Consider the following 15,544-nt stretch of genomic DNA (forward strand, 5'->3'; position numbering starts at 1 on the left):
TCTCATTCCCCTTTACTGCAGTGCATGTGGTTGCAAAAAGGGACTGTCTTTCTGTCAGAAAGTCATACTGCATGGGCTCACCAACTGCTGGGCAAACCGCTGCTACATGTCCCTCTTCCCGGCAACGGTAACAGATCAACCTTCTGGTCCTCTCTTGTGGGATGGGTCTTCCAGGCCGCTCTAGCCAACCACTAGCAGTGGTCCCGATTAATACCTCTAGTTGTTCTTTGGTCCCTCTCTCCACCCCCATCCCTTGATGCAGTCTTACCTATAGGTGGGGAGGGTCTGGTCTTGGGGTGGAAAGTCTGTGCGTCTCTGGGGAAAGGGGACACATTTTCTGTTGTTGGGTACCTTTCGACCAGGTCTACTAGTTTGTCTGCGGTTTCCGGACCGCCATGGCTCACCCATTTCTGTAGGGTATTAGAAAGAGACCTAAGAAATTTGTCCATGACTGCTCGCTCCGAAATTTTTGGTCCGGACATAGTTTCTGGCTGCAGCCATTTCCTGGCCAAATAGATGAGGTCATACATCTGCGATCGAGGTGGCTTCTTCAGCTGATAACTCCAATTGTGGACCCGCTGAGCACGGACAGCCAGGGTTACACCTAAACGTGCCAATATTTCCTCTTTTTTAACCGATCATAGTTTTTTGCATCTGCAAGCTCCAAATCAAAATATGCCTTTTGGGCTTCTCCAGATAATAGGGGGGGCTACTAGTCCAGCCCACTGTTCTTTAGGCCAACTCTCTTTTTCCGCTGTTCTCTCAAACGTGGTCAAAAACATCTCAGGCTCATCATCTGCAGTCATCTTTGGCAATAAGTGGCTTACCCGAAAATTCGGTATGTTACTGGCCTGACTCCCAACCTCGGCCTGCTGTCTCTGAAGCTGTTTCATGATGGCCTACATTTGCTGCTGGTGTCTCTGTTCCAAGCCTGCAATGCTCTCTTGGTGAGCTTGTTGTTGAGCTGCAAGGCTCTGCTACAAACCTGCATTTGTCTGCTGTTGATTTGCATTTGCTTGCTGTTGATTTGCATTTGCTATAGCCAGCTGCTTCAGTATCTCCTCCATTTTGGGTTTCCTTTAACTGCCCGCATTCTCCACCATGTATAATGGGTTAGCTCGGTAGCAGGGGTGTGTGACCTGAGTGGGTTCACTACACACTGAATTATACAGAGAGGCAGCCGTGGGTGGTTAAAATAACAAGGGTTATGGTTTATTCTTCCATATTGCTGCAAACAAGTGCAAGCATCCAAACAGCATAAACAAAACATAAAATAAACCCTGGCCATTTGGGCCGTCTACCTTCACAACACAGGAACCTACCTATGTAGTCTGGCTCAGCCTACTGCTGGGCAGACACTGCTGGTCTTCCAGCAGAAAACAATAGTCTTTTTTATTTATTTTTTATCACACAGCAAAAATATCAATAACCACTTCACCTTAAGAAGTCTTCCTCAGCTCACTGCTCTCCTTAACTCAACAAGCCTCAGGATGCAGCATTGAGCAGTAATCCTCTGGACAACTTATAGAGGCCTTAATTTCCTCATTCTGAACAGCTGAATGTATCCAATGTCCTTAAACCTTTCTGGCTACCTCTGCAGCCGACACCTGATAGTAATTGGTGAATTTTCTAAACAAGGCAGAAATGTATCTCCCGTCTGTGACAACACCCCCAGATTTACCTGACTTCCTGTCACAGTACCTTCAAAAGATGGTCATCCTACATCCAAGACTCCTTGTTGAAAGTGTGATCAGCTTTCCACTTTTATGAAGACATGGGCCCGGATTCAGATAGAATTTACGTTGGCGTATCTATTGATACGCCGCATAAGTTCTAGGAAGCGCTGGCGTATCTTCTTTCTGTATTCAGAAAGCAAGATACGCCAGAATTTTACTAAGATACGGCCGGCGTAAGTCTTATCTTTGTTGCATATTTACACTGGCCGCTAGGTGGCGCTTCCGTAGATTTACGCGTTTACGTAAGGCTTTTTCCGGCGTAAAGTTACCCCTGCTATGAGAGGCGTACGCAATGTTAAGTATGGACGACGGGCCAGCGCAAAATTTTCCGTCGATTTACGTTGTTTGCGTAAGTCGTCCGCAAATAGGGCTGTACGTAAGTTACATTCACGTCGAAAGCATTGACTATTTGCGGCGTAATTTGGAGCATGTGCACTGGGATACATTCACTGACGGCGCATGCGCCATAAGTCAAAAACGTCATTTACGTGGGGTCAGCCTTGATTACCATACAACACGCCCACTGCCTGGATAATTTTGTATTACGCAGGCTCACGCCGGACCACATACGCTACGCCGCCGTAACTTAGGGCGCAGGTTCTTTCTGAATACAGAACCTGCCTCACTAGGTTACAGCGGCGTAGCGTATTTGAGATACGCTACGCCCGCACAAATTAACGCCAGGCTTTCTGAATCCGGGCCATTCTGCTTCCACTGCTGTGTCTCAAGTCAGTCATAAGGAAGTGGCCTTCCATTCCTTGGATGTAGTCCAGGCAGTTAAGGTGTACTTGAATGCCATGATCTGGTTTATAAAGACAAGACTCCCTGTTTGTAGTTGTAGAAGGCCCACTTACGGACCTTGCAGCGTTAGCCGTCACAATTACACCCTGGATGTGGCAAATATTGTCGAAGCCTAAGCCATCAAGCATCTAAAACCACTGTTTCTAGTTAGAAAACATTTGACCAGTGTGGTAAGTGCATCCTAAGCTTTGCAGATATGTATGGTGGCTAGCAATTGACTGTCAGCGCATACGTTCATTAGGTTTTACAAGGTGTATGTCAGGGAAATGGCCGTGGAAGTACTGGCAATTTTGCCAGTAGAAGAAATGGCCACCAGAGGCACATCATGTGACAAGTGGATCCCCCTGCTGGCCTATAAAAGGCTGCCACTGTCTGACCCAAATTGCTGAATTGTCATCAGTTTCCTGTGTCTCCTGTATCCTGTATATCCTGAATCTTCTCTGGCTTGACCCTTGGCTTCCGTCTGAACCTGTGACTCTGCTTATCTCCTCACATCTGACCCAGGCTTGGCTGACTACTCTATATCTTCTGCTCCTGTGTATTACCCGGCTTGTTCTTGTAAATTCCTTCGGACTGATTCCTGTGTATGACCCTTTGCCTGGCTCTAGACTTCATTCTTGGTTTACCTACGGTACCACACCTGAATCCTTCCCTGCACGACTACTGAGTCTGCTCCTCCAGCACACCCCAGCTACCTTGCCTGCATCTAGGTAGTCAGCAGCAGTACTGGCAATCAATGCACCTTTGGGCCCCGCACTCCCTGTCTCATTCCCAGGGGTGCGGTGCACTTAGGGGCGCCCTTTCAGCAATCCGGCCTCACACCAGAGACTTGAAAGTACAATCCAGCCATGTCTGAGGTCGGCAGAGATGCGTTCCCATTAGAGGCTCTGTGCCAACAAGCCGCAGCTTTGGCCCATGAAGTCCAGAGACTGCAGGAAGCACATTTTCAGCTTGAAGGTCGTTTCCAACACATGACAGAGCCACCTGCTCCTATGGAACCAGCACCATCCTCTACCTTCTCCCCAGAATCTGTCCAAGGACCAACCCCAGCGACCCTGACGATGTTGGCTCCTCCTCCTGAACCCCAAGTCCCAATCCGCAAATGATTTTTTGGAGATCGGAGGAAGTTCAGGTCCTTCAAAAATTCCTGTTTACTACACCTGGCTTTGCAACCCCGGACTTTTGCTCTAGAGACTGTAAAGGTCAGGTTCTTCATTTCTCTGTTGTCCGGTGACTCCCAGACCTGGGCCCACAACCTATGGGAACAGAAAAGCCTGGTTATTAGCACGGTGGACTCCTTCTTCTCAGCCATGTCACAGCTCTATGAAGATCCCCAGCGAGTGGCCACTGCCGAGGCCAATCTGCACTCGCTACAACAGGGGATTTGGCCATTGGAGGACTATACCGTGGACTTCCGTCGATGGTCTGCAGACACTGACTGGAATCAAGCGGCTCTAAAACACCAGTTCTGTCTGGGTCTTTCTGAGTCCCTCAAGGATGAATTAGCCAGAGTCGGTATCCCCACTACTCTTGAGGGCCTCATTCAATTGGCCATTCAGCTTGACCGACACCTGCGGGAGCGACAGTCAGAACGGTCTCAAACCCCCAGGCCTGAAGTTCTTATCCTTCTGCACCTCCACAAGTAGGCCTGGTACGATCGGCACTGACGAGAGACGTTGTCGCCGCCGCCAAGCCAACCTTTGCCTCTATTGTGGAGGAAACGGTCACTTCCTATGCAACTGCCCCATAAGACCCAAGAAGCCATTGTCTTACACCCCAGTGTACTTTCAGGTTTCTGGAACTCCTCCTTCCCATATTGTTCTTCCTATTACGCTGCAGTTGGGGAAAGAGGAAGTGCAGCTCCGTGCCACAATCGACTCTGGGGCATGTAGCTGCTTTGTGGATTTAAACCTAGCTAAGAACCTTTACTTGCCCCTTCTCCACAAGAAACGGGGGCTGGAGGTTCGCCTGGCAGATGGCACAATGCCTAGTTCCGGTCCTAATACCCTAGAGACTGCGCCTCTTCTTGTCACTACTCCTGATGGCCTTCGGGAATTTCTTTGCTTTGACGCTTTGTTTTCACCTATGTTTCCAGTCATCTTGGGGATCCCCTGACTCCAAGCACACAACCTGCAGATCAATTGGAGTACCAAGGAAGTTTTGTTTACCTCGCCCTATTGCCAACAGCACTGCTTGGTCCCTGAATTCGGAAGTATCACCAGCTGCCTGACCGTTCAGCCCACATCTGCCAATAACCAGAATATACCACCAGCCTATCAAGAGTTCTTGAACATCTTTGATAAGAGAAAAGCGGATACCCTACCCCCATGTGGCCGTGGAAGTACTGGCAATCTTGCCAGTAGAAGAAATGGCCGCCAGAGGCACATCGTGTGACAGGTGGATCCCCCTGCTGGCCTATAAAAGGCTGCCACTGTCTGACCCAAATTGCTGGATTGTCATCAGTTTCTGGTGTCTCCTGTATATCCTGAATCTCTGGCTTGACCCTTGGCTTCCATCTGAACCTGTGACTCTGCTTATCTCCTCGCATCTGACCCAGGCTTGGCTGACTACTCTACTGTATATCTTCTGCTCCTGTGTATGACCCGGCTTGTTCTTGTAAATTCCTTTTGGACTGATTCCTGTGTATGACCCTTGGCCTAGCTCCAGACTTCATTCTTGGTTTACCTACGGTACCGCACCTGAACCCTTCTCTGCACGGCTACTGAGTCTGCTCTTCCAGCACACCCCAGCTACCTTGCCTGCATCTACCTAGTCAGCAGCAGTACTGGCAAACTGTGCACCTTTTGGGCCCTGCACTCCCTGTCTCATTCCCAGGGGTGCGGTCAGTGCCGATCCTGACCTCCCTGGGGCCCTAGGCAGGCAAAGTGACATGTCACATTAAAGTTGAGAAGCGGGGGGGGGCTGTCGAAAATTACATGTCACATTAAGGTTGAGAAGCAGGGGGGTGTTCTGCTGTCGGAAATGACATCTTACATTAAAGTGAGAAGCGGGGTGTGCTGACTTCTTACCTCTTCTCCCATGCAGCCAGCGAGTTGAGGAGCGGGGTGAGGGGCCGAAAAATTACTTCTCACCAGACAGGGCCTCTAGTAATTTGAGAGGCCCTCCGCAGCTTTGCGGGGCCCTAAGCGGCTTGCATAGTGAGCCTATAGGGCAGATCGGCCCTGGGTGCGGTGCACTTAGCCGTAAGGGGCGCTCTCTCAGCAATCCGGCCTCACACCAGAGACTTGACAGTGTATATGGCAGCACGAGCCAGTGTTTTTCGTAGGTTTTTCAAGTGGCAGGTTGACTGGCCTTTTTTTCTTTAGGACGGTTAGTCTCATTTTCTGTTCTATTTTTCCGCCCATATTGTTATGGCAACACTTGGGATGTTCCTAGTTGATGATTATCTAAAGCAGAGCTGTGTCCTCTAATGAATGAAAGCGAATACAATAACCTTTTCTCTGCATTTTATTGTAATGCCCCTGCTGCTGCCCGTATATGTAAATACTTTTGTTCTTGTTATTTGTACTGCTATTACAACACCTGGGTTTTTTTTTTTTTGTGCACATAGTGTCCTGTTTCTGCAGGTCAATATACTGTATATCCAGTCACTGAATATCTAAAGCAGAGCTGTGTCCTTCAATTAATGGAGAGAAAAAGATTTCATGGTAAGTACTAAAAATTATTTTATTCCAGGCAGTGATTTAGGTCGTCGCACAATTTGAGCATGTTATGGAAGTTTACATTCCATAGCTTGCCCCCCCTGTCTTCTACCTCTGTTTGAACTTTCCATACGTTTTCTTAATATTTAGTACATTTGGCTTGCCTGACACAGAACCCAGTTAATTATGGGGGCTTTTGGTAATTGCCTGTTTAACTGAATTGGCTTCCTTTTTTTTTAATCCAAAAACAAGTTTATTGATCATAAATTTGACACTTACAGTCCAAAGTACCGTAATCATAACCAATAGAACAGACCCATACATGGCCATGTACAAAACCTTTAGCAAATGTAAATAGAAAACAACATACTGACAGGACCCATAGACCGCATCCCGCCCTCACACCCCCTCCTGTCCCACTATCCCAAGATTCTGTCCATGACCAGGTCGTTCGGGGCTAGCCCCGGCGTTCCCAGCCACGAATCCCATAGTCGTTCAAATTTTCCGGAGCAACCCCTATGCTGGTATATAATCTTTTCCATCCTTAACGCACTACCAAGTGCAGTTATCCATTCCCTAACCGTGGGGGGCTCCTCGGATATCCAGTGCAGCATGATTAGTTTCCTGGCCATGAACAGGGCCCTGGTGATGACCTCTCTAGTGTGGGGTTCCCACTCCAGCTCGTCCAGAAGATTCAGGAGGCACTGCTTAGGGTCTAATGGGATCGAGACCTGGAACACTGTGTTTAGTGTGTCTGTCACTCCCGCCCAGTAGGTGTGCAACTTGTGGCAGCGCCAGAGCATGTGTATCAAGTCCCCATGATCTCTTTTACATCTTGCACATGTCGGTGTGGGCCGCACACCCATAAGATGTAATCTGTGGGGCGTATAGTATACTCTTAGGAGTGTATACAGTTGTGTAAGGCGCTGTGTCACATTCAGGGAGCAGCTGGTAACTGACTGCAGGGCCTCCTCCCACTGCTCCTCTTCCAGGGGGCCTACATCCACTTCCTCCTAACTGTCAGAGGGTGTTTCTTAAGGTACCTGCAAAGCAGTATATTATAGCTCTGGGATATAAACCCCTTAGACGTCTCTGCGCTCTTGAGCTGGGAGAGGATTGGAAGGGATTCCACATGCCACTCCGAGGCCCTGGATTGGGCGACAAATGCAAGCCTAAGCTGCATGTAGTAGAAGAACATGCTCGCTGGTAGCTGGTATGTCTCCCTCAGCATTTCAAAAGGCAATAAACCACCATTACCCAAAATCTGTGATAAATAGCGGATCCCATACCTCTTCCACCTTTCCCCTTGTTGCAGTTTGGCTAGTTCAGGATAAGATTCATTTGCCCAAATAGGGCTAAACTCGGTGACCCCCGAGGCCCCTTGTAAATACTTGGTTTTGTTCCATATCTTTTGTATTAGGCTATATGTGGGGAAGCTTTTATGGGATCTCTCAAAGGCCAAGGACTCTAGTGCTGTCGGGATCGACGCTCCTCCCACCGTCCTGAGCATAATGTGCTCAGAGGCGCTGGGGACCCTGTCTAACTGCCCCCCCTCTGGAACCATGGTACCTATCAAATGCTGCAGTTGCGACGCCAGATAGTACAGCCAAGGATTCGGCAGGGCCAGCCCCCCCTCCTCCTTGGGGCGCTGCAGGTGCTCTAATTTTATCCTGGGTGGGCGGTTCTTCCAGATCAATTCTCGAAAGATGGTATTAACTATCCTAAAGGTCTTTAGGGGAATAACCACCGGGGAGTTGTGCAGCATGTAGAGCAGTTGGGGCATGAGAATCATCTTAATCAGATTCACTTTGCCCGCAACCGACATACACAAAGCATTCCACGTCTTGGCCCGGGAACGAAATCTAGCCAGCAGCGGGGAGATGTTCAACGAGCCATATTCCCCAATACGCGGCGTCACTTGTATTCCTAGGTACTTAAAGGTAGTGGCTACAGGGATACCACCCACATTGTCTCCATGTTGCAGCTGGGTGTCATCTAGGGGCATCAAAGCAGACTTAGACCAGTTTATTTTTAGGCCCGAAAACTCCCCAAATTTAACTACCGTTTCCATTGTCATGCTCAGGGATTGCTCAGTATCACCTAGCAGGATCATCGTGTCATCTGCGTACAGCATCACCTTCTCCTGTCTGTCTCCATAGCAGAAGCCGGTGATACCCCTATGGTCCCTAATCTGACTCGCCAGTGGCTCTATTGCTAGGGCAAACAGCAGGGGGGACAATGGACACCCCTGCCGCGTACCCCGGCCCAGAGCAAAAGACAGACACTCTCCCAGCCTCTCTGATAGCCGCCTGGGGGAGATGGTACAGCAACCGCACCCAGGAGATAAACACCTCACCGAATCCGAATCGCCGCAGCACCCCCCAGAGATACGGCCACTCCACGCTATCGAAGGCCTTCATAGCGTCGAGCGACAGCAGAGCTCTCTTCCCCACATTATCTGCCCTGGACTGCATGTTAAGAAATAGCCTTCTGAGGTTTATGGCTGTAGATTTGTTGGGCATAAATCCCGCTTGATCCGGGTGTATGACTGAGGTGATTACCTTATTTAACCTGAGGGCCAGCACCTTCGCAAGGAGTTTGATATCAGACTGGAGTAGTGAGATCGGCCTGTATGAGGCCGGATCCACTGGGTCCTTGCACGGTTTAAGGATTAGTACAATGTGTGCCTTAGCCATGGAGGATGGGAGGGCACTAATCTCCCTTGCAGCATTAAATACCCTCAGTAGCCTGGGCAGTAAGATCTCAGAATATTGTTTATAAATCTCCATGGGGATTCCATCACCCCCTGGGGCTTTACAGTTGGGGAAGGCCGCCACTGCCTCCTGTAATTCTTTTAGAATCAAGGGAGAGTCCAGCTCCGAGCTCTGGGAAAGGGATAGACGCTGAAATGCTATTCCGTCCAGATAGACGGACAGTTCCTCAGCGCTATAGGTCGAAGCCGGGCGATACAGCTGTTCGTAAAAATCCGCCAGTGTCTGTATGATAAGGTCGGGAGATTGAACCAGTCGCCCAGCTGCGGTCCGCAGTGTCCCAATAGCTGGGGACTTCTGTTCAGAATTCGCTATCCTAGCCAGGAGACGACCCGTCGTCTCTCCCTCCTCAAAGAATGCAGTTTTGGTGAAGAAACGTTTTTTTTCGGCCGTGGAGGCGAGCAGGTGCTCATACGCAGATTGAGCCGACTGCCACGCCCCTCTAGCCGTCTCAGTGGGGTCCTGGACATACTTGGTCTCTAGTGTGTGGACCTGCATCTCCAGAGCCTCCCTGAGAGCCTCCGAGCGCCTCTTAACCTTATTGACCTCCCCACTGAGCAGATGTCTAAGGTACAGTTTAAAAGATTCCCATTCAGTAAGGATAGATTCTGGGTCGGGCTGGTCTGTAAAAAACCTCCGGATGCTCCCCTCTAGTTCTTCCGGGGCACTAAATAGCTGAAGCCAAAAGGCATTGAACTTCCAGGGTGCTCTGGGAAGAGTAGATGGATGAGACACCACAATAGTTATCACCATGTATGAGTGATCAGAAATGCATCTAGGTCTGTACGCAACTTCCGAAATCGAGGGGAGCATCGCAGAGTTACCCACCGCCAAGTCTATCCTAGATAACGACCCGTGAGCCTTCGTGAAACATGAGAATTGTCTAGCTGTGGGGTTTCGGTGTCTCCACACATCCAGCCAACCCACCTCCCGTAACAACCTTGCCAACGGGGTGGCCCTATGAGGGTTCGCCCCGGGTGCCGGATGTTTGTCCAGCCCCGGGTCCAACCAGCTATTGAAGTCCCCCACAAGCAGCATCGGGAGGTCAGGCCTACCCTCCAGGAATTCCAAGAGGAGCCTCAACACCCGAGCGTCAAACGGGGGAGGAATGTAAACACACGCCAAAATACAGTTCAAAATTCCCATCCGACAATGTAAAAACACAAACCTCCCTTCTGGGTCAACTTTAGAGGCATATTCCTGGTAATCCAGGGACCTGTGTACCAGTACACTCACACCCCGGGAAAAGGAGGTGTGAGTGGAATGGTATGCCCTGCCCACCCATGAGTATTTCAAACAACTTGTGGTATCATGTGTCAAATGCGTTTCCTGAAAACATAAGATAGCAGGGTAAAACTTCTTCATACATGTAAATATCATTGTACGTTTCAGGGGGGAGTTCATGCCCCCTAACATTCCAGGAGATCAGGGGGGTGTCCTCCATTGCAGAAGCAATAATAGTAATCGGGCATGAGGGGCGATGCGGGTAGTCTTTCGCGGTAGCAAAGTGTCGGGTGGCCAAAATAGAAAAAATAAAAGAGAAAAGAACGTTTGGAAAATCAATACTCCCTTGGACTGTAGGACAATGAGTACTTCAAAATATAACCAGGCACAACGGTGCCCCCAAACAGTAGTGCAATGGTGCTTAGGCAGGTCCCATCCAGGCATGCCGTCCCAGTTCCCGTGAGGGTCCAGATGGAGCCCGAATATGGTCAGGCATATTGCCAACAGGGCAAGATCAGGCACTCCAACCCGGCTCAAACGGGAGCCCACTACTCTCCTCAACATTTCAGCTGAAGTCCTATTCATTTGTATACTACAGTCACAGTTTGTTTCCTAGCGCTTTGGAAAAGTGAAGATATTTCCCCGGCATCTGGTACAAAAAAGAGAACCGGACCTGCAGAAAGGGTAATTCAAAAGTCAGAGCAACTGCTCAACAATGTGAGGAAAGTATCATTCCCATTGCAGAAGCACAGTCAGTGTGTCACGGTTCATGACATGGTCAGTCTCCTCCCGCGTCAGCCCTGCGATGGCGCAGGGCCTGTTCATTATGATCCAGCCAGGCCATAGCCTCCCTGGGGGACTCAAAAAATTGCGCATGACCCTCTGCGGTTACCCGCAACTTGGCAGGGTAGAGCATGGCATATGGTAACTGTAGAGCCCTCAGGCGTTTTTTTACTTCAACAAATCTTGCTCTGCTCCTCTGCACCTCGGCCGAGAAGTCCGGGTAAAACGACACTCTGACCCCATTAAAGGTAACATTTCCTCGCTCCCGCGCGCAGCGGAGAACCGCCTCTCTGTCGCGGTAGTGCAAAAGCTTGGCCAGCATCGACCAGGGGGGGGGGCCCCTTGTGGGAGGGGTCGACCCGGCACTCTATGGGCTCTCTCCACGGTGAAAAATGGCGAGAAAACTTCCCTCCCGAACACTTCACTTCTATAAGCCAGTTCTCCACAAACCTGGTGGGGTCTCTGCCCTCTGTCTTCTCAGGGAGACCAACAATGCGAACATTATTTCTGCGTAAACGGTTTTCCGTGTCCTCAGCTCTGCTAAGCGTGTCTTGGGCCATACGATGTGCTGCCCTGACTTCTGTCGCTATATGTGGGAGCTTATCCTCCAGGTCACTCACTCTGCTCTCAACAGCGGTTGCTCTCTCCCTGACTTTTTGGAGGTCCTGCCGCAGAAGGGACACCTCCTCTCTCAGGCCCCCAAACTGCTCCTTCATGTCAGCATTGCCCACCTGCACCGCCTTTAGTATATCTGCCAACGTCGGTTGCCCCACATTATCTTGTGTATCATCTGAGGGGGGGGGAGCATCAGCGTCTGCCTCTGCCCTGGAGCTATGGGGTGTTTCCTCCATCTCATGTCCCCACTCTAGCTGTGCTGCACGGCCTCCACCACCTCCGCCATCTGCCGACCCCCCCGCCCCAGTGCAAGCAGGGCCCTTGAGCTTTTGGGCAAAGAAGAGCATGTCCCTCGGCTGCTCCTTACCCTGTGCCTTTGGTGCTTTCCTGGCGGTGCCTTCTTTAGCCTTATCAGCTCGTGGTGTGCGCTGTGAGAGGGCCGCGGCGGCGCCATCTTGGATGTCCGGTCCCGTCATTTCCGCCGTTCCACAGCGGGTCTTTCCCCTAGTACAGAGGGCCGGGGGTGGATCCGGGCGGTGCAGGGACTCGGTAGCCAGCTGATGGGTCGAAGAGAGCCGGATCAGAGACGCCGGGGAAGGATCGATATTCGGATCAGGCAGGAGCTGTGAGAAGTGCGTCTTCTCACATGCCGGTCTTGGCCACGCCCCCTGAATTGGCTTCCTTAACCACTTGCCGACCGCGCTATAGCAAAAATACTGCTACAGCGCGGTCGAGTTACTCTGACAGGACGTCCCTGGGACGTCCTCGTGCACTTCCGCGTTTGCGCGTCCCCTTCTAGACCCGGCGCATCACGGATGACGGTAAATTGCCGCTGATCGCGGCCGTTTACCACGTGATCGCTCCGTCAAATGACGGAGCAATCACTTGTAAACAAACCGGCGTCATTTGATGACGCCGGTTCCTCCCTCTCCTCTCTGTACCGTTCGGTACAGAGAGGGGGGGGGAGCGGGTGTCAGCAGCTGCTGTGGCTGGATCTGTGACAACTGCAGTCACAGATCCAGCCATCCTTCCCTGCGCAATACTCTGCAATAACCCATACTCTGCCTGCAATACCCCATACTCTGCCTGCAATACCCCATACTCTGCCTGCAATACCCCATACTCTGCCTGCCATACCCCATACTCTGCCTGCCATACCCCATACTCTGCCTGCCATACCCCATACTCTGCCATACCCCATACTCTGCCATACCCCATACTCTGCCATACCCCATACTCTGCCATACCTCGATACTCTGCAATACCCCGATACTCTGCAATACCCCAATACTCTGCCTGCAATACCCCATACTCTGCCTGCCATACCCCATACTCTGCCTGCCATACCCCATACTCTGCCTGCCATACCCCATACTCTGCCATACCCCATACTCTGCCATACCCCATACTCTGCCATACCCCATACTCTGCCATACCCCATACTCTGCCATACCCCATACTCTGCAATACCTCGATACTCTGCAATTCCCCCGATACTCTGCAATACACCGATACTCTGCAATACCCTGCGCAATACTCTGCAATACCCTGCGCAATACTCTGCAATACCCCAATACTCTGCAATACCCCAATACCCTGCGCGATACTCTGCAATACCCAAATACTCTGCAATGCCCCCAATACTCTGCAATGCCCCCAATACTCTGCAATGCCCCCAATACTCTGCAATGCCCCCAATACTCTGCAATGCCCCCAATACTCTGCAATGCCCCCAATACTCCGCAATGCCCCAATACTCTGCATATATAATGTTTTGGAGTTCTATGTAATTTTCTAGCAAATAAATGGTGATTTTTTCCATGTAGGAGAGAAATGTCAGAATTGGCCTGGGTGCTTCAGAACGTCTGATGGTGCTCCCTGCATGTTGGGCCTCTGTATGTGGCCACGCCGTGTAAAAGTCGCACACTTGGGGTATCGCCATACTCGGGAGGAATAGCAGAATGTGTTTTGGGGTGTCATTCGTGGTATGCATATGCTGTGTGTGAAAAATAACCTGCGAATATGACAAACAAGTTTTTATTTATTTATTTATTTTTACAAAATTTTCTGTCGTTTTTCTTTTATAGCGCAAAAAATAAAAAACCCAGAGGTGATCTAATACCACCAAAAGAAAGCTCTATTTGTGTGGAAAAAAAAGGACAAACATTTCAAATGGGTACAATGTTGTATGACTGAGTAATTGTCATTCAAATTGTGAGAGCACCGAAAGCTGAAAATTGGTCTGGTTAGGAAGGGGGTTTAAGTGCCCAGTGGTCAAGTGGTTAATGAAGATCTGTGCCTGTTGACCTTAAAATTGAAAGTTTTCTAACGTGCCTCCACAGAGTTTTAGAATGAGACTGAGCATTATTTCCACAGCACTTGTTTAATTACCCCCGTAGCCAAATGTATTTTACATGTCTGTACATGTAGATGGTATGCTTCAGAATGTGCTACGAAGGGTAACTCTCACAGGGGTCACAACCCAAAAAAAAGATGCCATAGGGAATACAATAAATCACTGCCTAAACAAAAGCAGTCAAAATTGCTTGAAAATCATCCACTTATTCACCATATAAATGGTGAGATAGACTGCATGAACAATAGAATCCTCCTTAGGCAGACTCTCATCACATCAGGTCATCATGTAAATAGGCATAAAAAAACTTCATTGCGCAGTATTTCTGACCAGTACAGCAAAAGCCAGATTCTACTCACAAACCTCATAGTAAAAATGTATTTCAATCCAATCCAATAAACTATCAATGTTTCCATCCAGTGTAATGGCTGACTTGTCGAGCTTGGCAAAGTCATGTGATCCTTGATCCTTTTTATTGGATTGAAATGCACTTTTTACTATGATTGTGAGTATTTCTTATAGGGAATACAGTATTGTCTCACACTTCTCAAAATAAAGCAGCATCCTAATGTATTTTAACATACACTTTTTTGTTTTTAATCATCTTTTTCCTTCCAGGTATGGCGTTTTAGTACAGCATTCAGTGCAGTGAAGGAGTGGAAATTTGCAGATGTTGTCAGCATGGCTGACCATTTGAAAAAATGCAACTACAACACTGTTGAGAAAAGAGAAGAGGCTGTTCCTCTTCCATGTATGTGTGTAACTCGGGAACTCACTAAAGGAGGACGCTCACTTCAATCAGTATTGAAGCCTGTCTGGTCTTCAGACACAACACCACACCAACACTAAACCATTTTAACTTTTGCTTGGTTTTATTTTGACACTCATATTTAAATAAAAAGCCTGTGTGTGTATATGTGAAAAACAAGTGTGTGTGTGTGTGTGTGTGTGTGTGTATGTATACATTTGTGTGTGTGTGTGTGTGTGTGTACACACAATACATTTTGTAGATCTCAATGGCTTTTAGAAGTGATTTTGTTTTATCAAATTAAATACATTGTGGGTAAAAATGCCTTAAACTCTGTGAGAAATGTTGAAAGTTGCTGGTAATTGGAAGAGGTAATGAACGCAGACATCGATGCTGACCCTCCATCTTAAATCAGAGCTTGCTAATTGGTGCTTTCAGAAGCATTTAAAGAGTAACTGTTTGTTTATTGCTATTTGCGTGTGATTAAACATTGTTTCAAATAATCATTTTTCAGCAACGCAAGTATTGTCACTTTGTAAATGTGTGTTGGAGCTTTGCTTTCTATTGTGTACCTTTTTTTAAATTGAGGTAATTTTAGTAGCAGTTGACCTGAGCACGATTGGTGCAAATTGTTCCTGGCTATATTTCTACATCTGAGGACATGCACTTATATTTTGCATATAAGGGGAAATACCAAACTCCCACATTTCACTTAAAGCGGAGGTTCACCCAAATATCAACTTTCTGCCATTAGATCCAGCATACTGCTGACATCTGCAGTATGCTGTTTTTTTTTTTTTTTTGTACTTATCGTTTTATCAGCCGTTGTTATCCGGCTCCGAGTGGGG

The 15,544-nt window shown here is 48.8% G+C and overlaps 1 protein-coding gene across 4 annotated transcripts in view; it reads left to right on the forward strand.

Annotated features, from left to right (window-relative positions):
* FBXO30 (F-box protein 30) overlaps nt 1-15,209 on the forward strand; it is a 77,991-nt gene extending 62,782 nt beyond the window's left edge. For 3 of the 4 annotated variants that reach the window (XM_040350737.1, XM_040350735.1, XM_040350736.1), the window contains exon 3: nt 14,567-15,209. In XM_040350737.1, coding sequence (XP_040206671.1) covers nt 14,567-14,797 — 231 coding nt within the window. In that variant the 3' untranslated portion in view covers nt 14,798-15,209. Of the gene's footprint in view, nt 1-6,108; nt 6,206-14,566 lie in introns of all 4 variants that reach the window. The other variant, XM_040350738.1, reaches the window with a different exon arrangement.
* Nucleotides 15,210-15,544: the final 335 nt, after the last annotated feature.

The sequence above is a fragment of the Rana temporaria genome, chromosome 4 (genome assembly GCF_905171775.1).
Source record: "Rana temporaria chromosome 4, aRanTem1.1, whole genome shotgun sequence".
Taxonomy (NCBI): Eukaryota; Metazoa; Chordata; class Amphibia; order Anura; family Ranidae; genus Rana; species Rana temporaria.